Raw genomic sequence first — 24134 nt, forward strand, 5'->3', positions numbered from 1 at the left:
TGCTTTCACCTGGCGCTCATTCTTTTTATAGACGCCCTCCTTTCTTTCTTGTCTTGCATCCTTTGCCAAAAAAGTTGAAAAAAAAAGGATACTTCCTGTTCTTCTGCACTTCGTCCTGACATTCTACTACTCTGCAACCGCTCGTCATTTCGCTGTCCATAGGAATCATTCATCCTACCGTTCTGTTTGAGAATGCGTATCGTTAGCTTGCTGCCTGCCTTGCTGGCCACCATCCCCGCTGTTACTGCGGCCGGCACTCTGGGGCTTGCTCTTGGCAACAAGAACGCAGACGGCAGCTGCAAGGCCACCGGTGACTACGAGGCTGATTTCGAGGCACTCAAGAGTGTGACTAAAATCGTCCGTATCTATTCTGCCAGTGACTGCAACACCGCCCAGAATATCATTCCTGCCGCCAAAAACAAGGGATTCAAGGTCGTCTTGGGCATGTGGTACGTACTCGCTTGTGTGACCGTCAAAGAATTTGTATCAGCGGGTCGCTAACCCATACATTCGACTAGGGCCGACTACACTGATTCCTTCAACAACGATCTTAATGCTCTGAAGCAGTCTGTGCCTGGCAATGAAAACGTTGTCAGCGCAATCACTGTCGGCTCTGAAGTCCTCTACCGCAAGAGTCTTACGGCTCAACAGCTTTTGAGCCTGATTCAGCAAGTGCAGAACCAGTTCCCCAAGGTAGCCGTGGGCACCGTGGATAGCTGGAACAAATTCGCCGATGGCACCGCTGATCCCATCATTCAGGCTGGGGTTAAATACCTGTAAGCAGCACCTCCTGCTAATCACTGCTGGGAGTATGCTACTGAGACTGACTCGTGTTGCTAGCTTGGCCAATGGGTTTGCTTACTGGCAGGATGTTTCTCTCGCCAATGCCAAACAAGTGTATTTCGATGATGTTAACGCTGCTAAGGAGCGTGTAAAGCAGATCGCTGGCTCAAATGCTAACAACATCTACTTCGGGAACGGCGAGACTGGTTGGCCGACTGGTAAGTTATTCATCTATCCAATTCTTTCGAGTTTATTTCGCTAATAGGTCGTAGATGGAGGATCCAACTACGGCAAAAACTCCGTCGCCGGTACCAAGAATGCTGAGCAGTATTATCAGACCTCGGTTTGTGCTATGCTAGCCTCGAACATTGACGTGTTCTACTTTGAGGCCTTCGACGAGACTTGGAAGCCCAACAGTGTTGGAGACAACGGCCAGTCAATGGATGAGAAGCACTGGGGTCTCTTTACTGCCGATCGTAAGCCCAAGTTCAACCTGAACTGTCCGAACTAGACGCCTGAAGGCTTAGCGGTTGTGCGATGAGGGGCCCGACTCCGTTTCTTTGTTCTTTTTCTTTGTCTCATCACCTGTAACATATGTCTTACATGTTTTATAATTCGTTCTGTCAATCGTCGAGAGCACGGGCCTCAGGTAAGGACCTGACATTGACGGGCTTTGTTCCCGCGAGGTGGTGCTCATCCGACCCGTGACTCTTAAGCTTTCCGCGAGAGACGTAACTTCAATGCAGGAACAAATCTTAATTTGAGATTTGAGACTGATCATTTGGAATCTATGATCTCTGATACCACGAGGACTAATCAAAATTAATAAAGCACCCTAGTTTTTTTGTTTTGAGGGTATCTTCATAGCGAAGTCAACTATGGTTGTTGAAGAGACAGCGTCGATTTGATTGACAGTACTTGGCTGTTTCTGGGGAGGCGGGGAATCCTAGCAACTGGAAGACTGCCGGGCACCAGGACTGCAAGCAACGGAAGTCACGGGCAGCTGATGAACCGTGGTTCGCAACGGACGGTGGTAGGCCGGTAGCGCAGCTTTACCCCTGAGTTCCCTCTCGAACCGCGGGAGAAACCAGCACGGTTATGTTTACTATGGGGAATCTCTACTGTGTAGGCTATTCTGTCCTGGCAGAGGAGCCAGCACATTGAAATGCCTACAATACCTACAGCTTAGGATAAGACCTACGGCCGCGCTCTGATCGCGTAGGCATGCGGGTCTAGCAGCTAAATATGCCATGCCACCTTACTGGAACATGCTTGGAGGCCGACACCAATCTCAATCATGCCCAGCCTTGCAAGTTCTGCAGTCACTTAGTGATTAGTTTATCCTTACTGAGGGAATAACTGAGGGAATAACTAAATCAAGAACCAAGGCCACACCATCACGACCACGACCACCACCACCACCACGTCAATGGCGGTCAAACACATCTACCTACCTCACCATGAATGAAGTAAGTGGGTGTGAGTTGGCCGACTTTTCAATGCTAAGGAAGAGAACTAAACCAGAAGAAGACAGAAGGCCACCACTAAAAAAGAGCTTCTGCTCTGATGGTCCGAGGTTGAGTTTACCGTACCTTACCAGTTACTACTCCGTTACTATGTGCATACTAGTACAGATGAAGGTAAATCACTTCCAGTCCGCCGCCATCTGAACCACCTTCCCTCTTCCCTCCGGCTTCACGCCAATCGTGTGTTTTTTTCCCGCCTCATCCTCATTTTCTTTTCGTTTCCTCCCAACCTCAATTTTACCCGTCCTTCTTGCGTATGCGCCATGTCCCTGTCAATCGCATACCTGAGGTTATCTCTGTAATTTGTGGTCCGCTGCCTCTCTTTTTCTAGCATCCCTCTTCCCCCCACCTCCCGTTCCATTGGATGTCTAGATTGGGTCATTCGTCCATTTTGGAGCCCACCGCCCCTGAAGATAATTGTTGCCATTCACTCGCGCCAACAACAACACCGACAACACCGACAACAAAATAAACAACATTCACCACCACCATAATTCCCAGAGGTACGATCTCACACAAAGTCAATCTTCCTCCCTCCTGTGTTGATCACAGGTTTTCTGTGAGGTAGTGTCAGTGTTCGAGCTTGCTTTCCATGCTCCATCATTCTGGACAATAAGGGGAGCAGCAAGCAAGTGCTTGCTGCAGGAGACGAAACGGAAGGTGTGTGTCTGTCTGCCCGTCTGCCCGTCTGCCAGTGCTGTCTGTCTTGTCTTGTTCGTCTTGCCTTGCTGCCGGTCTGAGTGGTAGCTTGGCTGCATTCAATGCCAAACGTCCCCATCATGCCTCACCTCTTTTCCCTAAAAGACTAAAATAAAAATGATTTCCCTTTCCCCTTCTAGCGGTGTCGCGTCGCGCATTCATCCCCCCCCCTCCCCGGTCATTTTCATGCTTGCACTCTCGTAGCCACGCTAGAGATGGGGCAGAGGCTAAACGATCAATGCTTTGGTGTCTACAGATCTAGGTCCCTCCGCATCTTCCGCCAATTCGGCGCTCTCTCCGCCATCGCCGCCGCCGCCATCCTCCACTCAGCCATTCAGCTTCAGGGTTGATTCACATTTGACTGTCCCAGTGACCTCGTTTCCTACTTCGCCTCGAGTGTCGAGCTTTTCGACCGCTGATTCCCCTGGCCGGTCAATCTCCCGCAGCGTAACGCCGAACCCCCCGAACTCACTGCCCGTCCTGCCCAAATACCGAGGCGCTTGGGAATCATCGACTTCATCACCGGAGAATAGAAGGGCAGAAAGCAGCGTCTACTACACAACCGCCTGGGGCTCGCCGTATGCTGCACCCAGCCCTCGGACAATTTCGTGGTCATTGAGTCAGTCCGCCGTTGCTGTTGGTCGTGGTTCCGGAAATAGCTCTCCGGCCTCGATGCGCAGTGGTGTCCAACACGGTCTTGAAACGAGTAACACCGACCTGCTCAGACCTTCTGCCCGAGACAACTCAACCCGACGCCCGTATAGCCGTCTGCTGAGCCGGTCCCCGTTCGGTAGGAAAGGAGGAAAGTCGATCAAGGATTTCACACAGGACTGGATCAATCAGTACCTCTCAGGTCAACCCAGGACTGAGCGTGGTAACTGGCTAAGTGACGATTCGGGAAGCGAGGCTCCCTCGTTCTTCACAGCGCAGAACTTCGCGGAAGACACTTCTGACGATTGGCTGGGCCTGGAACAAGACGCCCGTGACGAAGATCTTCTGAGAACTCCAACCCTCGCCGACTTCGGCAGCCGAAAAGCAGTCACCAGTCGCGGTGAAGGCAGCAGGAGAAATAAGGAGTACCAACACAAGAGAACGGATACGTTGCGGCAGGAAGACTTCTGGGGTTTCGCCTACGATAAGGATCCCCCGTTGATAACCATGGATTCCACAGACATACACACCGCCGCCGGACCGTCGCAACACCAGGCTCCATCCTTGTCGATAGAGAAGCCGTTGCCTCCACCCCCGGTGGACGAGGTCAGAGATGCCCCATCGAGTACGGAACACTTTCCAGAATCCATCGATTCCTCAGCAGTGAAAAGCCAGGGATCTGAGCAGAGCATTGTCCAACCGCCCGTGCAACGACAAAGGAAGAAGCTTATGTGGCGGGGGAAAGTATGCAATATCGCGCTACCGTTCGATGACAGACGAGGCACCGAGGAGTCTGGCTACCGGCTTTTGACTCTCGATGATGTCGAAGAGCGATTGAGGAGCCTCAATGAACAAGGCTACGACACCCGCGGGTTCAGTGTTTGCGCATCGAATGACTCGACAGATTTGGAATTGGGTGGCTTGAGTCGCCCAATTTTCCCTGATCCAGGAGAAGTGCACGAAGAGTTTGCGTCTGGGAGTTATAGCGTCGGTATTCCTAACAAAGCCGATTGGGATGCGTATGTCGCCTTCCTCCAAGAGGAGAAACTGCGGGCTCTGGGTGTATCCTTGGGAGATGATGAGCCCAAGCCGTCCATTTCACCCGCTATGAGCCAGATGGCCTCGTTCCCTGGCTTAGTGTCGTCGCCCCCGATTCCAACAGCATCAGCCGCTAGCAATCCGTTATCCATGTCTCATCACTTCTCCCCGCAATTGAACCAACCTGGAAATCCCGCAGCTGGCTTGGGTTCGCTGGCTTCTCCGGCCTCACAGTTCAGTATCCAGACACCGTTTTTGGGTGTGGATCAGAATCTCATACCGCCATACTCTATGCCGTTTCAACCTACTCCGCCGGCTCAAAATTCCCTTACGCCTCAAAATTTCTTCAATCCTCGGCAACCTGGCGTTGGTTCTACCTTGCCTGGCACGCTACCTAACCTTACCTCGATCCTGTCGCCCGTTTCGCCTTTGAATGAACAAAATGCTTTCCACCCCGGCTACAGCGATCCCGCATTCGCGGAGCCTGGCTACGGCGAGCAAATGGGCCTTCCGAAGGATGTGTACGGCGATCACGATGTGCTTGGTAATGCTACTGAAGGCCATCTGTTACGCCCTCTTCACACTCCCACGGAGAACCTCGATAATTTCCATGCCTCTACTGTCGAAATTGCCCAACCCACGCCCCGCGGTCACAGTCGCGGCCACAACTTGAGCGAAACACTCCAGAAGGGCCTGGACAGCTTCACTCCGGCCTACCACTTGGAAGAATCTTTTGACAGGCAACCATTCGATGACGGCAATCGCGGACAACATCTGGGTCACTTTGATGGCAGTGAGCTTCTGAAGTCGCAGTGGGCTTTCGGAGGAGACAACATGGGTGTGCAGCAGCTACCGCATCACATGCATCAATTCTACGACGGTAACTATTCTGGAGAGATCGCGCATGAAGGGTCCGATATCGATACCAATCCAAGCCTTTCTGGCACACCTAGGCATGGGCCACATGCCAACAACGTGCCTTGGCATCAGTCCAGACCTAGTGGCAGCTCTTATATTGGCGGACATCGTTCGAAGCTTTCAACATCGTCTCTCAATGTTGACGCTAAAGAATTCAAACCCACTGCAGCGCCGTCATCCCAGCCGTTCGCAAACCAAGACAATTCCTTCCAACTCCAAGCGGGCGGGAGTCCTGTGTTTACATTTGGCTCGCAATCTGAATTTAAGCCTGGTAACAATGGCTTCGATACGAAGACTCCCTCCTTTACCCCTGGTGCTTCCAACAACACCACTAAACGAACCACTGGATCGGGTGAATTCAAATTCTCCACAGCCTCATTCAATGTTGCAGCCCCTGCATTCAACCCTGGTGGTAGCACTTACTCTGCCGCGCCGCAAGAATCCACAAGTGCAGGAACCAAGATCTTCAGCGACGTCGACCTTTCCCAAGCGTCGTCGAAAGCCTCCAAGAAATCCAAAGCCATTCCCATTGTACGGCCTGATGATGTCAACGAGGATAACAGAAGCAAGGATGAGGGTGAGCATGACAATGGCAGGCCAGGTCGTCCAGACCGCCACAAGCGTGCTCGCCGTGGCGATGAACTTTCAGAGACCGAAGCCGAGCTTAGCGTGCCTGCTGCGCTAGCCGAGGCGACCAACCTTCAATCCGCTCACATGCGCCAGCCGTCCCATACATCCGCTGATGGCAAAGAGAACATTGTACCTGAGGATGTAGGAGCACTCCCAGCGATCCCGAAACCTGTCTCGGCCCAAGACGACAAATTTGCCGAACGGAAGGACACTCCTATCAGCGAAGCTTCCACCTGGATCCCTCAGGAGATGAAGAACGAGAGTGCTGTTGCAGCGCCAGAGTCTGAATCTGAAATCAAGCACACAGAGCCGGAGCCGTTACAAGAAGTCCAGAAATCCATCGAGCGCGACGCTGTTCAAGAAGAGCAAGGGCGAGCTGTTCCGGTACCTACTGATAAAGTCTTACCATCCACTGAGTTGGGAGGTCCTATCACTCAGGAACGTTCGAAGAGTTCCGCTAGCCCTCAGGCCACACCGAAACGTGAGCGATTGCCCGAGCCAGCTCATCTGGAAGATGATGAAGACTCACCCGATGAGGAAGAGCTTAATGCTATCATGGAGCAGCTTAACGACGATTCGGACGTCGGTATTGAGCGGATAAGCACACCTCAGACTAATGGTCGTGTGCCTGAATCTGTCATGCATGTGACCAAAGAAAAGCGCCACGTTCCTGCTGATATCAGAAGCGAGGCCCCAAGCCCAAGCCCAGGACGTGGCCCAGCTCCTCACACATTGGATGTTCCTAAGCTTGACTTTGAAGCTCAATCGCAGTTCTCCGCCTCTCCATCAAAGGGTGCGATTACTGGCTTCCCCTCGCCGATTCGTCAGCTTGTGAGCCGTACTGAGCACATCAGCGATTGGGACGATGTAATCTCCTCAGGCGAAGATGAGAAACTGGTAAACCGAAGCAGGTTCTTTGATCGCCATATCAATGACCTCGTGGGTACAACTATCGACGAACGGCTGGGGCCACTAGAGCGAGCACTTGGGGTGATTCAGGAGTCTATCATGGCTATCACATCTGGCTCTCATACCAGACTTTGGAGCGCATCTGCCGACGGTGACAATAGCGATGCTGACGACGAAGAGGATGCGTACGAGGAAAATGAGTCGTTCAGTACAAGATCACACATGCGTCAGAGGGAAAAGCTTGATAAGCTGAAAGCGGTCGTTTTGGAAGCACTCGCTGCTCAAGCACCCCAGCAAGTCAAGGACGAACACGCGGTTTCCGAACTTGCCCAGCTACGGGAAAGCGTCTCGGCGTTGCAAGCCTTGACCATCCAGAAGTTGTCACAGGACCCGGTAACAGAGCTTAGAGAGATGATGCAAGAGTTGGTTTCAAGCCAGCGTGATGCGCGTTCTTCGGAAACGGATGAGGTTCCCGCTGAAAGTCTGATGCTCCAGATTGAAGGCCTGAAGAACATGCTTCGACTATCTGATGAGCGAGCGGATCAAGAGTACAAGCTTCGCAGAGAAGCCCAAGATTCTGTTGCAGAACTTCAGCGGCTTCTCAAGGTGGTTGAAGAAGACGCTGTTCGTCATAGTGAGGCTGCCGAATCTGCTGAGGCCCGGTTGCTGCACTTCAAGGCTGAGAAGATCCCTTACTATGAGACTGTTCAGCACAAGGCCGACACGCTTGAGCAAGAGCACGAAACTTTGAAATTCACTCTTGCCGAACTCTCGTCCAAGAACATCTCGCTCCAGGGCACTCTCGATGAATACCGGGTCACAGCCGACAACTACAAGCGAGACAGCGAGCAATCCAAGGCTGCTCTTGAGGAGGCCAAGGCCGAGAACAAGAGTCTACGTGGCATCGTTGAGCAGTTGAGGACACGCCTCGAAGACGGTATGAGTGTCCGGCAGAACCTCGGTAACAAGCTCGATCGTCTCCAAGAGGAGATGGCGACGGTAATTCGGGACGTGACTCATGATCAATCTTCATGGCGCCGGCGGGAGGAGGAGCTCAATTTCAAGTACAATGAATTGCGTGCTGCTTACGGGCGCGAGACGAAGCTGCGCGAGAAATTGGAGTATGACATCGATGGGCTCGAACAAAAGGAACGCGAAGCAGCGAAGCTGAAGTTTATCTTCGGTCAATCCCAACAAGAGAATGCAAGGCTTGAAGAGCTGGTGGCGAACTTGCGTCTGCAGAACCACGATTTGGAGCTCAAGGCGGCTCGGTTCGAGCGTGAGTTCAATGAGGCGCGCGAGAGCAGTCGCATCGAAATCCAACGCACCAGAAACTCACTGGAATCGGATCTGGAAGCTGCTAACAGTCAAGTCAACATCGTACGGGCTGAATTAGAAGCTCAAATCCTTCGCCTGCAGAGCCAGATGGACAATGTGCGACTCGACAATGACACGGCTCGGGAACGCTACGAGATGTTGTTGGAAGAGGCGGCCGAGACAAAGGTCAATGCCCTGGCAGCGGCCGCTCAAGCCCAAGAGCTGGCCGTTGAAGAACAGCGCCGAAACCACGAACGCGTTCTCAACGATCTCCGGGAACGCCACGCCCGTGCTCTGCACAATGCCTCTGAGGATAGACAGCGAAACGAAGGCCATCTGCTGGAACGGTTGGCGCTGTCCGAAGACAAGGCCAACCATCTTCACGACCGAGTGCAGCATCTTGAGGAAAGACTTCAGATCGCCCAGGAAGCTGCTCGTGCTGCCGCGGAAGCTGCTCAGTCCGCTAAGTCGGGCCCTGCCATCGCACAGTCTGCGCATGCCAGTACGCCTTCGATGTCATATCCCAATGGCTCCATGGTCCCCGAGAAGATTTCCCCTCAAGCATTGAGAGAATCGATTCTGGTTCTTCAAGACCAGTTGCAGCAACGTGAAACTCGTATTGAAGAGCTCGAGCAAGAAATCTCTACCGTCGATAAAGAAGCGCCCAACAAGATCAAGGAGAGGGATACCGAAATCAACTGGCTGCGTGAGCTGCTTGGTGTCCGGATTGATGATCTTCAGGACATCATCAACACCGTGTCGCAGCCATCCTTCGATCAACATGCTGTCCGCGACGCCGCCATCCGCCTGAAAGCCAATCTACAGATGCAGCAACAGGAGAGAGAAAGAGTGCACTCGGGACAGGCTTTCCCGAGCCTTCCCTCGCTTGCGGAACTGACTGCTTCCCCGCGCTCGCTTCCACTTGCGGCCGCGGCGGCATGGGGCAACTGGCGCAAGGGGAGGGAAAGCGTCGGCTCTGAACAAACACCATCCAAGCAGGGAGGTGCTGGTTCGTTTCTGTCCGGGCTCTTAACGCCTCCTGCCAGCAACCTCCGCCACGCTTCGTCCAACTCTAGTAACTTAGCGCCAACGAGTGGAAGACGCCCATCGGAGACTCGACCCTTGAGAAACTACAACACAACACCCAAGCAACCGTCCGGGCGCGCGAGCCGAATGCGTGAGCTTCCAAGTACTCCGCCTCTTCTCCGGCGATCAAGCTATGACCACGACGCCGAACCGACCGACTATGCACACAGTTCTTTCCATGAGGATACGGAAAGCACGGCTGACGGTCTGGTATCAGCATCACCACGAGAGACAATCGATGGGCCTTTCGGACCTCAGATCACATCCCCAACCTCATCATCATCCTAGACTGTCCATATCCTTTCGTCGCAGGTTTCTCCATACTTCATGTTAATAGATAATTTCAGAGCCTCTTGTTGACAAGACGAGTGGTTCCTTGCTTTTGTTACCGACTTGTTATATCACGATGCATCCTTTCCACTCTCTATTCCCCGAAGTTCAACCTTTTGGCCATCCGTATCATGTGATTTATTTTGTTGTGCTGTGTGCGAGGCGAGAAATATCTTTGATGACGCATCTTCTTATTCTTTCGTTTATTATACCATATCCAATGTGTTTTCTCTCTCTTCCTTTTTCTTGCGTCCTAACTGAACTGGATACCACCCGATCATCTTGATATGATTTGATTGGATTTGAGACCTTTTGCTGCAAATATGTATGTATTGTACACAAGAGTTGATTTTCTTTTGCTTGATCTGAATTCTGGTCTGCTGGTTGAGTTTGTCTAGAGGTACAGTATTGCGTAGTATGGTTTGCTTTGGGTGGTTGTATGAGGATATGAGTTGGCGGGTACATGGTGCTTTGCAGGGTTCTTCATGTGTGAGTGAGTAAGTGATTGATCCAAGCGGGCTGGAGTCCGCCCCCCTTGCAGATGGGTATGGCGTCATCGCTCTTTCTTCTTTTGCTTGAGTGCAGGAACTTCGGCTTAGTGTTTGGGCGTAGTACTGAAGAATGTAGATCACTTTTTCCCCTGGTATACAGTAGTACAGCGCAGAAGGAGATGTAAGGTCCCTCCCCCCCTCCCTCTTACCCAGTAATTGAGATTCTGGAATCGTCAACATGAAGACCCATACAGGGACTTCTCCTGTCCCAAGACTTAAGATACTGTATATTCCGCAATGAAACTCTACCTCGGCAAAGAAACGCCAGTGACAACAAAAGTATTACCCACTACATGCGATACTGTGTATACATCATATTTATCTCCTCTCAAGGCTCGAACTTAATCATTCTAGAAATCAAACGAACCGGGCTATGACGCTGAATGGAGAGATCCTTAACACCTTGATTGCTATGCGTATGCGTCTGCGTCTGCGTATGCCAAGCTTGCTTTTACTGCTTGTGGCTTCCTTTCCAGGGAAGAGGCAGGGAAAGTGGAAGAGGTTCTTCACGCCTTGCTGATTCTTTGGGTGGGGTGCTTTGCTTTTTGATCGCTCGCGTGATGGTCTTTATGTGCGTGATTAGATCTGCCACGAGAGGATCTGTTTGGAGTTGGCGCTTGTCGTGGCTGTGATTATGTATTTCCTTGTCGTGTGGCGGTGATGCTGCTGCTGCTGCTGCTTGCCATCTGAGGGAGGGATGGGCGTAATGCGGAGGGATTCGATGTCCTCGTCTGTGATGTCGAGGAGGAGGGACCAGGTTGGGATCTGGGGGTCTGTATCGGGGAAGTTGGGGGGCTGGGCTGTGGGGGTCGGGGTCGGGGTCGGGGTCGGGGTCGGGGTCGGGGTTGGACTTTGTGGTGCTGCTGGTGCTGTTTCAGGCTGGGTGGTTTGGAGGAGACGGGCAGGCGGATCCCCGTTCTGCAGGCTGTAGAGGTAAATTGCACCCCCGCGGGCGATGCTGGAGTAATGGCCTGTGCCGGGTTCGTAGAGGCACATTAGGCTTGCGTCCGGGGAGATTGCGAGGAGTGGGGCTGCCGTGGTGGGTGCCGCGGTGGGGAGGTTAGCAGTGTTCCATCTGGCGGTCGTGGCGGCGTGGAGGGTGGTGGTTTTGTGGTGGGTGTCTGTTGTTTCGAAGGTTGAGTTACGTCTTGAAGGGCTGATTTGGAACATGGTGGTGGGTTTGGAAGGATCGGTGGTGGGGGAAGGTGTAGGTAGGTCTGAGGGGATGGTGAAGGGGGTGATTTGGGGCATTGTTGAATGGTTTTGTCGACTGGGAAGGAGGCGGAGGATGGTTATTGTTTGTGCGGAGGACGGGAGGGTTGGGGATGTGTCGATTTGGCCGATGCAGTAGCCATTTGATCTGCTGGTGGTGCTTTGGAGGCATGCGGTGAAATATCGTCGCCATGGGTGAGCGGCGTCTGTGGCTGTGGATGAACGCTGCGGGGCCTGGCGGTAGCTCCGCGGCAGGAGCTGGAGGCCTCGGAGAGAGACTTTGTCCCTGTCGTTGGGGCTGAGGGTGCCAGCCATGGAGGCGGAGTCGAGGTAGACTTGGTTGATGGTGGCACGCCAGTATGCGAGAGAGGTAGGACCTGCTGGCTTGCGGTCTGGATTACCCAGGTAGCGCACGCGGGTCGGTTGGAAAGCGGTGGTGTCTTGAGCGATTGCGACCCGGAGCAGAGTGTCGTCGTCCTCGGCAAATTCGAGGCTCTCGATCGTGCCGTTGGCTTCCTCGTAGTTGGCAGGCGGGGGATGGAGGAACCTGTTTTCCTGGTTCACGGTATGCTGGGCAGGGGAGGTGAGACCGTCCAGGTCTCCGAGCAGGCTATAGATCTGGATCGTCTTGTCCAGCCCGACGGCGAGGAACTGCCCGTCTGACGACAGCGCGATGCGGTGCTCTGTATGCTGTGATGTGCCAAGCACGGCAGGACATACGGATGTCCAAAGTGAGTACAAAGGTGAGGAGCGGAGGAGTTCCCAGGGACCGGCTGCGTCTGAGCGGCTATACAGCAATGCTCGTGCGCCTTTCAGGACCACAAGCTTCCGGCCGTCGCGAGAGATGTCGTATATCGTACAATGCGAGCATTCCGGAGGGAGCATGCACCTCGATTGCGTTCTCTGAACGCGGTTGCGGCAGCCCAGCAAGTTCTGACGGACGATCTGACAGAAATAGTTGTCCCAATCCTCCTTTGTGAGGAGATCCGTCCGAGAGGGCAGCGAGACGGGGACCTGCTGAAGGGTGTTTCGAATAATGGACGAGGTCGAGGCTGCCATTCGCCATTTTCGACAGGTTGCCCGAGCGGCGATGTAATCTTCCACATCGAGGTAATCGAGAATGCAATAAATGAGCTCAATTGGTAGATTTGTGGCCATATTGTGCTAGTGGGGTATTATCAAGAGAAAGAATCACATCTTGAGAGTCCAAAAACCAGCTCGTACTCCATTAGGCGAGAAATCCGAGTTTATATAGAGAGCTCGGGAAACCGGCTCGATTGTAAACACATGGTTCGACATGGGAGGGATATTCGCCGATAAGGTAGTGGTCGATCAGAATACCCCTTTTGTGTGACATAGGTGGACATAAAATGAAGCAGTGTGCAGCTCGTGCGTCATCAGGTACGAGAAGAGAAGATAATGATAGAAGTGGCCGTTGAGAAAGGGCTGTGAGATGGCATATGATGAATGATGGTCCACCGGGTTTGATCGACTCGGAAACCACCCAACACGGGCCGACCGGGAAACAACAGGCCATCGTCCAACCTAGCGATTTCCATGCTCTGGTCAACGTTCCCAACCGGCCGAATGACGGGTATGTCGGTCTGGGCTGGGAGGGTACATGGATATCAAGTGGCGTGACAGTGTAGGCATTATCATTGTGGGTAAGGCTGGCTGGCTTTGATTCCATCGGGTGATTCCCCCATCAAAAAGTCCCAACTGGTCGCCATTGGTTGGGGCAACTGTGCGACAAAATGATGATGATTCTTTGATGACTTCTTGATTATTTTTGATGATTTTCTACAGCCGTAATGTTGGTTGTGGTCGTACATGCCGGGATGGCCCTCCGTTGCGTCACAGATCAAATGTAAATGTGTGAACCCGGTAATGGTATTATGTCACTTTGTATAATTAGTTAACCTTCTTCGCTGGTATTCTTCAAATAGCTAAATGTCGCTCCGCCTTGATGGTTTGAAGTTTAATAAACTTAAAAGAATTGCCTGCGATGCAAATGGTCAAGCCGGCATTCATAAATGCGATGGAATGTCCTGATTGGGATGGCGGCACATCAAAAGTCAGGCTGGCGCCAGTACATCCTAGAACCCTTGCGCTGCCTGTTCCGGAGGAGCGCGTCCTAGATATCCGGAGCGGCAGTCTGGCATGGTCGATCACGGAGTAGGCTCGGGATAATCTCGGTCACGACTCGTGCACTAAGCTGCCACTTTCTGCAGGGAGTGTGCACAGCATCAGTAGTCGATGGGAACTGACAGCCCCGGCTGTGTGTAACCTACATCTTTCCAGAAAAGAAGCTTGTAGGTGGCTGGAAAAGGTCCTCGAGCTTTCCGTCGCTCATATGATGATGTTCTTTTCTCGCTGGTAGAGATCCTTGAGTAGTTTCAGCTGTTTCACACTCATAGTCTCTTTAGGAAGCTGGCTGGGAAGGTCAACTATCGCCAGTCTCATCAAGGCCAGTCCGACGTGTCCAAAGAAACCCACGACCCGCTCGGCGGAGGTCTTGAGCATAGCTGTCAGGAGGGTGATATGAGTATCTTGGATCTGGTCGACGGGGATGGATAAGATCTTGTGCATCGATTGCCAGAACATGGTGTTAGGGAAGGGGTTCTTGCGTGTGGTTTTGCCGAAATTGCGCAGGGTGAGGGCGGCATAGCCGGCCCCGAGAGCAGTCATGCGTTCGGCATGGGCTTGTTCACTGAGCCAAGGCCCGTCCGGCCCATCCCGCCGCCAACCCACGGCACGTCGCCCGCCTTCGGTTTGTTCGTTGCCGCAAAATCCCCACAGCGCCGGGCAGAAGACACGGTATTTCGCTAAGAGGATGTCCACCATGTGGTGGCCCTTGTAGACGAAAGCATCCAGCGAGAAAATCTGTGCGGCCACAATGCCGATCGGCTCTGCATGTCCAATGTTGATTCCGGCTTCTTGGAGGAGGCCAGCAATGAGGGCTTTGGAAAAAATGTTGAGGGCGTAAATCAGTAGCGCGGGGACCTTGTTATCGTCGGAATTGGCGATTTCAGCCGGAGGGAAAGCCATAAACTGGCGCACATCCACCGACGGTTCGGCGATAGAGGAGGCTTTTTCGAGCGTTGTCCGAATTTCCTGAATCTAAGCAGCAGCAATATGGTTAGCTTGTTCCCCAGACAAGGGCGCGAACGATGTGAATCCTCACCTGTGTCTTATTTCCTCCCTTAGTCTCACGGAGCTGTCCAACACATTTCTTGATGGATCGCCGAATATCACCCATATTCTGCTTCACGACTGCATTCGTCTTGCTTTCATCCTTGAGGTATTGCCGGAACTTCTTCAAGTGCTGGTGAAGTTCCACATAACGGGTGTGAATCTTGACTTCATCTTCCGTCAAGCGGCCTCCACCCACCCGACGTTGTCTCTCTGCCTGAGCCTCCTGTGCCTCTGCTGCCCGACGCTCTGCAGCCTCTTGTTCCGCCTTCCTTGCCTCTTCTTGTTTTTTGCGCTCCTCCTCCGCGCGTCGTTCCCGTTCCTTGCGCTCCTGTTCCTCTTGTGCCGCTAGCCTCTTGCGCTCTGCCTCCTCCTCTGCCTTCTTCCGGGCCTCCTCGGCAGCCTTGCGCTCGGCTTCTCGACGGGCAGCCTCCTCTTGCTCCCGTCGCTGTTTTTCCTGTCTCTCCTTCTCCAGACGTTCCGCCTCTCGTCGCGCTTCTTCCTCCTTCCGACGAATCTCCTCCTCAACTGCTCGTTGATGGGCGCGTAGCGTCTCTTCAGCTTCTTCTAACACCTGGTCATGTAACTGCGCGACTTTGTCAAGGGCCGCGTTATGCTGGGCTTCGCGCTCGCTGTCCAAACGATCGAGGCTTTCGTAGAAGGAGCGACGCTCGTAGGCTTTGACTTTCTTTAGTTCCGTATTGTGAATCTTCAATTGCTCGAGGTCGCGCGTGAGATCGAGAAGGAGTTGTCTTGAGGGGCTATCCACCTGGGGAGGATAACTGAGGCGCCCCATGTTGCAAATTGGTGTAGGGCCTCGATGGTAATTGTTCTCAACTCAAACGAGAGACGTGGAAAGAAAACAATCGACTCAGTTGTCAGATCCAAAGAGTGTTGACGGAGTGGATTGAAACCAGGTCAACAACATCGGCGTCCAATCGCCGGCAAGTGATATTGAATGAGATGAAAACAGCCAATGTGTGAAAGTTGACAAAGGAGCGTAGAGAGGAACTTCGTAGACGCGGACAGGACTCGACTTGCTGGACCTAAACATCACAAGAAATTGGCAATTAGCAGATATCTCGCGCGTAGGCTCGGTACCAAATATTCACATACTTCCTACCGATGGCAGAGTGCGTTCCTACCAAGACAAGCTGGATCAAGCTTTGTAGAAGCCTTCTTCCCAGTCAATTGACCTGTAGTGAGCGGAATCTCGGCATAGGCAGCCAGAGAAGAAGCAAACAAAGGAATGGAGGTGCCGATGTCAATGACTGGGTACACGATCCTGTCATTCCGGAACGTTTTGCGGGAAGAACAGAGCTCCGGTGCTGAGTCATCGTAACCGGAAGATGCAAACCCTTCAAACTGGTCTGCATCACCGTTTTGTGTTGACTGGGGCTACTCCGTACGGAGTACGTACTCCGTGGTCTACGACTGCACCAGACCGCCTGGCTAAACATGGGAGCGCTCGGTTCCCACATCTCCTTCTCCCCCCCCCCCGTTCGTCGGTCGGAGTCGAGCAAACACCACGATTATCATGAATCAGACGACGATGATCTGCATTCAGATCACAATTAATCTCCTGCTGGATCAGATGAGATGATAAGAGAAACAATCCCTTAAGACCTTTCACTACCACTGTGGCCTGGCTCACTTCTGACACCCTTCCTCAGTCAGGGAGGAGATGTCGACGCCTCCATTTAATCTGTCTCTCACATCCGACAGCACCTCATGGCCATGGACTTGTCCAGAGCCCCGCCTGTTTCGTACTGTGGATCTCCAGCCTGCCCACTATTGGACAAGTTGACTCTTCGGGGAGCGTATCGATACCGCTGGATACCTCGCCCACTCCTCACTAAGACACCAAGGACACGAACCAACACACTGCTGAGGACGGTCAGTTCAAGGAAAGTTAAGGGGGAACGGACCCCAAATTCAGACAAACCGTTATCAGTATTGTTTCGCTGGTTCTCGTCATCATTCTCTGATCTTACTACCCATGCAGATGGGAACCGAGATGTAGAGAAGTATAAGTTCCTATCCGGGATTCACTAAGCAATTCCCACATGCTAGATGCAGGTAGCCCTATTCTTGATGTGCCTAAAAGTTAAGATAGGCCTTAGTGACCTGTGACTTGAATCCACTGGGACTCTAAGCGGTAGCTTACCGCCATACCGCACGCACTCAATCCCCTAACCCCATTCCCCATAGGCTCCAAGCCTGGTTTAGGCGCCGCGGTGCACGCAGTGGATCATCTCCGAAGAGTGAGAACTCAACGATCAGTTAATGCCGGTGCCGGATCATCAGTCCCTGCGATCAAGGATGTCGCCCCTGAACATTCTACACATGGACTGTACGAGTGAAGGAAAACACGTCTGTGTATGAAAGAAGAGGCATACGTAGCCAAACAAGCGATCCATCCGTAGATGGAAGCTCAACTCCAAGTGGCAAGAGTGGCAAAGTCAGTGACAGGCCGAGAACCAGAGCTGTAATGGAACCCAGACCCTGTCGAGCTCCAAGTATGGTAACCTTCTGGTTTAGTGACAAGTTTATTCCATCACTGATCGGATGCTGTAGTAGCTGAGCTTCTTACACATAGCCAACCCAGGTAGTAATGAAAGTCAATTGATACACCATGTCATATTGAATCTCTCTCACATTGGACTCACACTGACTGTGTGCATGTCAATAAACCCATCATGGCTATAACTACTTCCATCTTGTAGTTTCTGGATCCTTTCCCCCCACATCAGACTGCGAGAACTGCGATATCATTCACCTATTGTGCATTGAACATACAGTATGTACCCTCTTAGTCGAGTTAGTCAAATCTACATTGGAACGTGAGATTGATTGACTTTTGGAACAGTAAGAACAGTAATTTGTTTGTGACTCCAACTTATTCACATTGTCTGGTATTGTTCGCGGTAGTATCCTTACAGGGTCTGCAACCTGGCCAGGTTATGACTACTAATAGCGACACTAAACGGATCTCCCTCACGCTTTCTGTCTCTCTCTCCTCACTCTCTCTTCATCTTCACTTTTCTCCTCCTCCCCCCACCCCCCCATATCTTCTTCTTTCTTCTACCTTGTCTTCTCTTTTTATTTCACTCCTCTCACCCTCCTCTCCTCTTATCGCTTTTTTCCTCCTCCTCCCTCCTTTCACCTATTCCCCTCTCTCCCTCTTTACTCTTGCCTTTCCTGATCATTCCTTCAGGTTATCCACCAGTCCTCTGGTGGTAGCATTGATCGCCTTGGCTTATCTGTCATTCTCTCTTTGTCAGATAAAACCCACCTCGTCGTGTGCTTGTCGACTTTGCTGAAGTAGGAGCCAAGAACATATCTGTTTTGGAATAACCAGACTGTTTTTGTGCCTCATCGCCGGAAAAGACGTCAGCTCAGCAGCGTTGTGGTGCAAGAAATACTTGGGTTGTCTCTTCCCCCCTTTTCTGCCACTAAATAGAGAAGAGACTCCGTTCTCTTCCGTAACATCATCTCAACAGACAGAACCTCAATCAATCCCATCACTCCAATCGTCGAGACGAACTCCTGTTCGCTGAAGAAACTGGAAAACCAAACGAGCTTTGCCCGTTGCAGAGGAGGAAAATAACAATATATGCAAGTCATTTGGCAGAAGGGGACCAACTCCACTCTCTCCTTTGGCTTGCTTGACCGACGATAGCTCCCAAACATCCGCTTGAACTCGGTGCTTCTCTTTCCCTTTTCTCTTTCCCCTCTTCTTCTTCTTCTCTCCTCTTCTTCCTTTTCCCCTTCTTCAGTCTTCTCTCTCTCTCTCTCTTCTATCATAACCCCACAAACCCCAAAAATACAAGTCATCCTCTACCTCCTGCTTGATTAGTCGAGCTTCATTCCTCTCTTTCGGTTCTTGCCGTCAATCGAGGCCTTGTCCCTCATCGGGCCCCGCACGGTGTCCTTTCCCCCCCCCATCGCGACCTTGCTTTCTCTCTGAATATATTGGTTTTGCTTCTTTGGCTTCTTGGTACTCCCTGCTTCTCTCTCAATCTCGTCGGGTTACCGCTTCTCGTTCTTGAAGTCAAACGGCTGTCTCCCGCTCCCGTGCGAAAAAATTAAGGAGAAGTGCGAAAGCAAATTCTCTCCAGGATTAATTTGCATCAAACCAAAACTCCCCCCCCCCCAAACAAAAGTTGGACAATCGTTAAACCAGGTAAGCATCGAAGCTCCTCAGGTAGTCAAAGCTGCTGCGTTCTCAATCACTTTTTCTCCCATGAGCTTGTCGGGCTGGGTTCTGTTGCCTCCACATTCTCTCCCCGGTTCGCCTCGCTTCTTTCCCAGCTGTACCTTGGTTGATGTCACTTCTGGTATGGGGTAATCGCAGCTTCCCGTTTGCCCACAGAAGCTCCCCCTCCTTCCGCCTCTTTCCTCATCACCTAGCTTTTTCCTTTGTCTGCCACCAATTTTCCATTGCTGGATTTTCTCGTAATGTCTCTTTCTCTCAGCCAGCTGACCTATCGTTCTCCCTTCTAGTTTACCGCAACATTTCTCAGTCGTTGTTCTAGACGGCCTCCGATCGGCTTCCCTACCACACCCCCCCCCCCTATTTGCTCACCAGCGTTAGTCCATCGCTTCAACACTCTCTTCGCCACAGCGGGCCGATTCACAACAGACGCCTTCCTCCAGAAACAAATCAACCGGTGATCTATTCATCAAGAAAAGATGGATCAACAGGGTCAATCCGGTGTCCCCGGCCCCGCAGGGCGCAAGCTTCACATCGCTCACAGAAGAAGTCCCTCGGAGCTCACACCCCTCATGAGTAAGTCTCCTGTGGCCTCCCTGTGTGTCGATCTTCTTCTTCACACCTCTTTTCTCCTGATTCACACATACTAATGCTCTCATCATCAAAGTGGAGCAATTGGCCATTCAGCAACAGATTGAGCTGCTTCAGCAGCAACAACAACAGATCGCAGCTACGCATCAGCAATATGTCAACATGGGTCTGTTACAACCACAGCAGCTGGGTCAAGTTTCGGCATTCTCTCCCTCTCTGCAAAGCGGGGCTTCCATGGGAGGAGTTTCCCCGCAGATCAATGCCTTCCAGTTTCCGCAACTGGCTCAGCAACAACTTGGCGTCGGATTGAACGCACCTGCCCAGCATTCGCATCGACGGAATCAGTCGGCTCTTCCCGGTTTGGGAATGGGACCTCCACCAGCTCCATCCTCAGGAGCGTCGGGTTACTCGGACTATAACCAACAACAGAGCCATCAGCCAAAGAATGAGAATGGGGGTCATGGGCGTGGCCAAAGAGGTCCTCCTGGTGGCGGTGGTCATCAGAGACGTCACTCGCTTGCACTTCCTGAGGCCAAAAAGGCCGCTGAGCTTGCGCAACAGAAAAGGACGGCATCTGGTTTCCAGTTCCCCGCTCCCTCTGGCGATTCTTCTGATGCTGCGCAGAGCTCAGACGGCAAGTCAACCCCACCCGCTACACAGGCTCCCCAAGGTCTAGGTATGCATCGAGCCGGTAACATCCGCGCTGGCGGTCATGGTCGTAGTCAGTCAATGGCTGTGGGTGGAAATCGAGGCTCTCTGTCGGGTCGCGGCGCCGGTGGCTTCCAGTTCCCTGCTTCCAATGACAGTGGTTCTGATAATCAACGCCGTGGCAGCCAGCCCGGTCACGCTCGGTCTGGATCAAGGAACTTTGATAGCAACTGGCGCCAGCCTAATAACCAAGCTCAAAGCCAGGATCAACAGAAGAGCTTTGGACAGCAAGGCAGTGGCTTCCAGCCTGGACATCGTGCTCGTGCATCCATGAACCAGTCGATTGGTTCCATTGGGCAGTTCCAATACCCTGCACAGCCCCAGCTCATTCAACTGCCACAAGGCCAGGTCATGATGGCTCCGCAGATGTTTGGTGGCCAACAACAACTGAACCCCCTGCAACTTGCCCAGCTCCAGGCTCTGCAACAGAATGGTCAGCTCAGTGGTCAGGGCCTCGGGCTTCAGGCTAGTCAGCACGCTCCGCCGCAGCTTTCTGCTCAACAGCAGCAGCAACAGCAGCAGCAGCAGCGGAAAACCCTCTTCACTCCTTATCTGCCCCAGGCAAACCTTCCTGCTCTCTTGAGCAATGGCCAGTTGGTCGCTGGTATACTCCGTGTAAACAAGAAGAATCGTTCTGACGCCTACGTCACCACACCAGACCTAGATGCCGATATCTTCATCTGTGGAAGCAAGGATCGTAACCGTGCTCTTGAGGGAGACTATGTTGCAATCGAGCTTTTGGATGTAGATGAGGTATGGGCTCAGAAGAAAGAAAAGGAGGAAAAGAAGAAGCGCAAGGACATCACAGACGCCCGTTCCGGTAGCAATGCTGGAAATGATAAGCTGTCTCGATCTGATTCCGGCGCCAACGGCGACCGCCAGGAGGTCGGCCCTGACGGCAGTATCCGTCGACGTGGCAGTCTCCGTCAGCGACCAACCCAAAAGAAGAACGATGATGTCGAGGTTGAGGGTCAGAGTCTTCTCCTGGTTGAGGAAGATGAGATCAGTGACGAGCAGAAGCCCCTCTATGCGGGACACGTCGTCGCCGTCATCGAGCGCATTGCTGGACAAATGTTCTCAGGAACCTTGGGCCTCCTTCGTCCCAGTAGCCAGGCGACGAAGGAGAAGCAGGAGGCCGAGCGACTCGCCAGAGATGGTGGTCACGGTCGCCAACAGCAGGACCGCCAGCAGGATAAGCCCAAGATCGTGTGGTTCAAGCCCACCGATAAACGTGTTCCTTTGATCGCCATCCCCACCGAACAGGCTCCTCGCGACTTTGTTGAAAAACACCAGGAGTACGCCAATCGAATCTTTGTTGCATGCATTAAGCGATGGCCAATCACATCTCTGCACCCCTTTGGTACCCTTGTCGAACAGCTTGGTGAGATGGGCGACTTGAAGGTGGAGACCGAAGCTCTGCTGCGGGACAACAACTTCGGTGGGGACGAATTCTCCGACGCTGTTCTCAAGAGTATCGGTTGGGAAGACTGGTCAGTCGCCAGTGAGGGTGACGCTCTGCTCGCCTCCCGTCGGGACCTGCGCCAGGAGACGACTTTCACCATCAATCCTACCGGAGCCAAGCAGATTGACAACGCGTACCACATCAAGCCTCTTGCGGATGGCAAGGTGGAGATTGGTATCCATGTCACGGATATCGCTCACTTCGTCAAAGCCAACTCCCTTGTTGATCGGGAGGCCAAGAAGCGAGGCACGGCTGTTTACCTCATGAACAGACTTGTGAACATGCTCCCCACCCGCGTATCTACTGAACTGTGTGCCCTGCTGCCAGGCGAAGATCGGTTGACAGTCAGTGTCATCATCAAAGCCAACCCAGAAACAGGTGCTATCGAGGATGACGTTTGGATCGGCAAGACCATTATCAAGAGTTCCGGTCGCCTCAGCTATGATGATGTCAATTCTATTCTTCAGGGAACTTCAAACGTTGCCGCTCCCGGTGTCGCCGCTGACACTGTCAGAGCCCTTTATGTAAGTGATCTCGTGTGAACTCGACCCGTAGTATCTCGTTTGGTCTTGGCTGAGCTAATGATATCTTGTAAATAGGCTGTCACTTCACGATTCAAGGAGGCTAGATTCGGCAATCGGATTTCACAAATCCCTCCCCTCCGCCTTTTGTACCAGCTCGATGACGAGAATGTGCCCGTTGAGGGTAATATCTTCGACTCTTCTCCTGTCCGTGAGATGGTTGAAGAACTCAGCTTCAAAGCCGATTCCTTGGTAGCCCGTCGCTTGGCCGCTGCTTTGCCGGATAGGGCCTTCCTCCGCCGCCAAACCCCACCCAACGTCCGTCGTCTTCAGCTTTTCGTTGAACGGATGAACAGACTTGGGTTCGGCTTGGACCCAACCAGCAGCGGGACCCTGCAGAGCAGTCTCTGCAAGGTCCAAGATGATGATTTGCGCAAGGTCAGAAGACTCACCCTTCATGTCGAGCATATGAAACTTCGTTACTGACAATAGTAGGGTATGGAAACGCTTCTCATGAAGTCAATGCAACGTGCCAAGTACTACGTGGCTGGCAGCACATCTGACGACCAGCGACAACACTATACACTTAATTTGCCAGTATATACACACTTCACCAATCCATCTCGCCGTTACGCGGATATGCTCGTCCATCGTCAGCTGGAGGCTGTTCTCTCCAACGGTGCTATTGAGCTCTCGGAGGATCTGGAGTCGCTTAACAAGACTGCCGATCTTTGCAACAACAAAAAGGACTCCGCACACAATGCCCAGGAGCAAAGTGTTCACATCGAAGCCTGCAGAAGCATGGACAAAATCCGCCAAGAGCATGGCGGTGATCTCATTAGCGAGGGTATCGTTCTCTGCGTTTATGAGTCTGCCTTCGATGTTCTCATCCCAGAATATGGATTTGAGAAGCGTGTCCACTGTGATCAGCTGCCTTTGAAGAAGGCCGAATTCCGCAAGGAGTCGCGTGTGCTGGAGCTTTACTGGGAGAAGGGGGTGCCATCCTCTGCTTATATCCCTGAGGACGAGCGGCCGAAGCCTGCCAACTCTCGCGCGGCTCAAGCTGCTGCTGCTGCCCGCGAAGCTGAGGCTGCACGTGAGCGTGCTCGCGAGCGCGAAGAAGCCATCCGTAGACAGACTGAGACTGGCACCATGTCGCATGATGACGTGGACGCTCTATTCGATGATGATGATGACGTTTCCGAAGTCACCGAGATGGCTGCGGGTGTTTCATTGAACTCCGCTGTTGACCGTTCCACCCAGAGCATGCCACCTTCGCCTACTCGCAATGGCCATCTCCCTCAGGCGCCTCATCGGACACGTTCTGACCCCAAGATTGCGACCATCAGTGGCGATGCTCCTGAAGCTAAGTTGACGAACAAGGAGAAGTATCTCCGGCTGTTCAGGCTTAGGGAGGAGGATGGAGAGTACATCCAGGATGTCACCGAGATGTCTCGGGTGCCCATCATCCTAAAGACTGATTTGAGCAAGAGCCCACCGTAAGTTTCTCCTCGGTAACCGTTTCTACTCAGTCGAGCCCTCAAGCTAACCGCGACACAGATGCCTTACTATCCGCTCTGTTAACCCCTACGCGCTGTAATCGGGGCCGTATATCATATGTCTTCTCTGGATGTGTTTTACATGTTTACAGTACAGATTTGACCTTTGCTTAGCGGATTGTTAGGGTGGCTGTCTGATGGTGGTCGTCCAGTTTGATTGTCTTCCGTCAGCTGAGCGAGGCACCACCTCATGCTCATGGTCGTATAGCTTTTATCAGCCTAGCGTGTTATTTCT

The 24134-nt window shown here is 52.5% G+C and overlaps 4 protein-coding genes across 4 annotated transcripts; 2 read left to right on the forward strand and 2 right to left on the reverse strand.

Annotated features, from left to right (window-relative positions):
* Positions 1 to 192: 192 nt before the first annotated feature.
* ASPACDRAFT_42885 (putative myosin class II heavy chain (MHC)) lies at positions 193 to 9845 on the forward strand (the record flags this gene model as incomplete). The annotated part of the gene is made up of 5 exons (XM_020201173.1): positions 193 to 449; positions 519 to 776; positions 841 to 1001; positions 1056 to 1259; positions 3265 to 9845. The coding sequence occupies 5 exons, from the start codon at positions 193 to 195 to the stop codon at positions 9843 to 9845; spliced, it is 7461 nt and encodes a 2486-aa protein (XP_020056638.1).
* A 1172-nt stretch (positions 9846 to 11017) lies between these two features.
* ASPACDRAFT_60141 (F-box protein) lies at positions 11018 to 12808 on the reverse strand (the record flags this gene model as incomplete). The annotated part of the gene is made up of 1 exon (XM_020203531.1): positions 11018 to 12808. The coding sequence occupies one exon, from the start codon at positions 12806 to 12808 to the stop codon at positions 11018 to 11020; it is 1791 nt and encodes a 596-aa protein (XP_020056639.1).
* Positions 12809 to 13999: 1191 nt separating this feature from the next.
* Positions 14000 to 15638, reverse strand: ASPACDRAFT_42887 (putative RNA export mediator Gle1; the record flags this gene model as incomplete). Its single annotated transcript, XM_020201174.1, has 2 exons — positions 14000 to 14770; positions 14835 to 15638. 2 exons carry the CDS (start codon positions 15636 to 15638, stop codon positions 14000 to 14002), a joined length of 1575 nt encoding a protein of 524 aa, XP_020056640.1.
* A 3899-nt stretch (positions 15639 to 19537) lies between these two features.
* On the forward strand, positions 19538 to 23940 carry ssdA (mRNA-binding translational repressor SSD1; the record flags this gene model as incomplete). The annotated part of the gene is made up of 5 exons (XM_020199529.1): positions 19538 to 19634; positions 19726 to 22343; positions 22419 to 22778; positions 22836 to 23839; positions 23901 to 23940. The coding sequence occupies 5 exons, from the start codon at positions 19538 to 19540 to the stop codon at positions 23938 to 23940; spliced, it is 4119 nt and encodes a 1372-aa protein (XP_020056641.1).
* Positions 23941 to 24134: the final 194 nt, after the last annotated feature.

Source organism: Aspergillus aculeatus (assembly GCF_001890905.1).
Source record: "Aspergillus aculeatus ATCC 16872 unplaced genomic scaffold ASPACscaffold_7, whole genome shotgun sequence".
Lineage (NCBI taxonomy): Eukaryota > Fungi > Ascomycota > Eurotiomycetes > Eurotiales > Aspergillaceae > Aspergillus > Aspergillus aculeatus.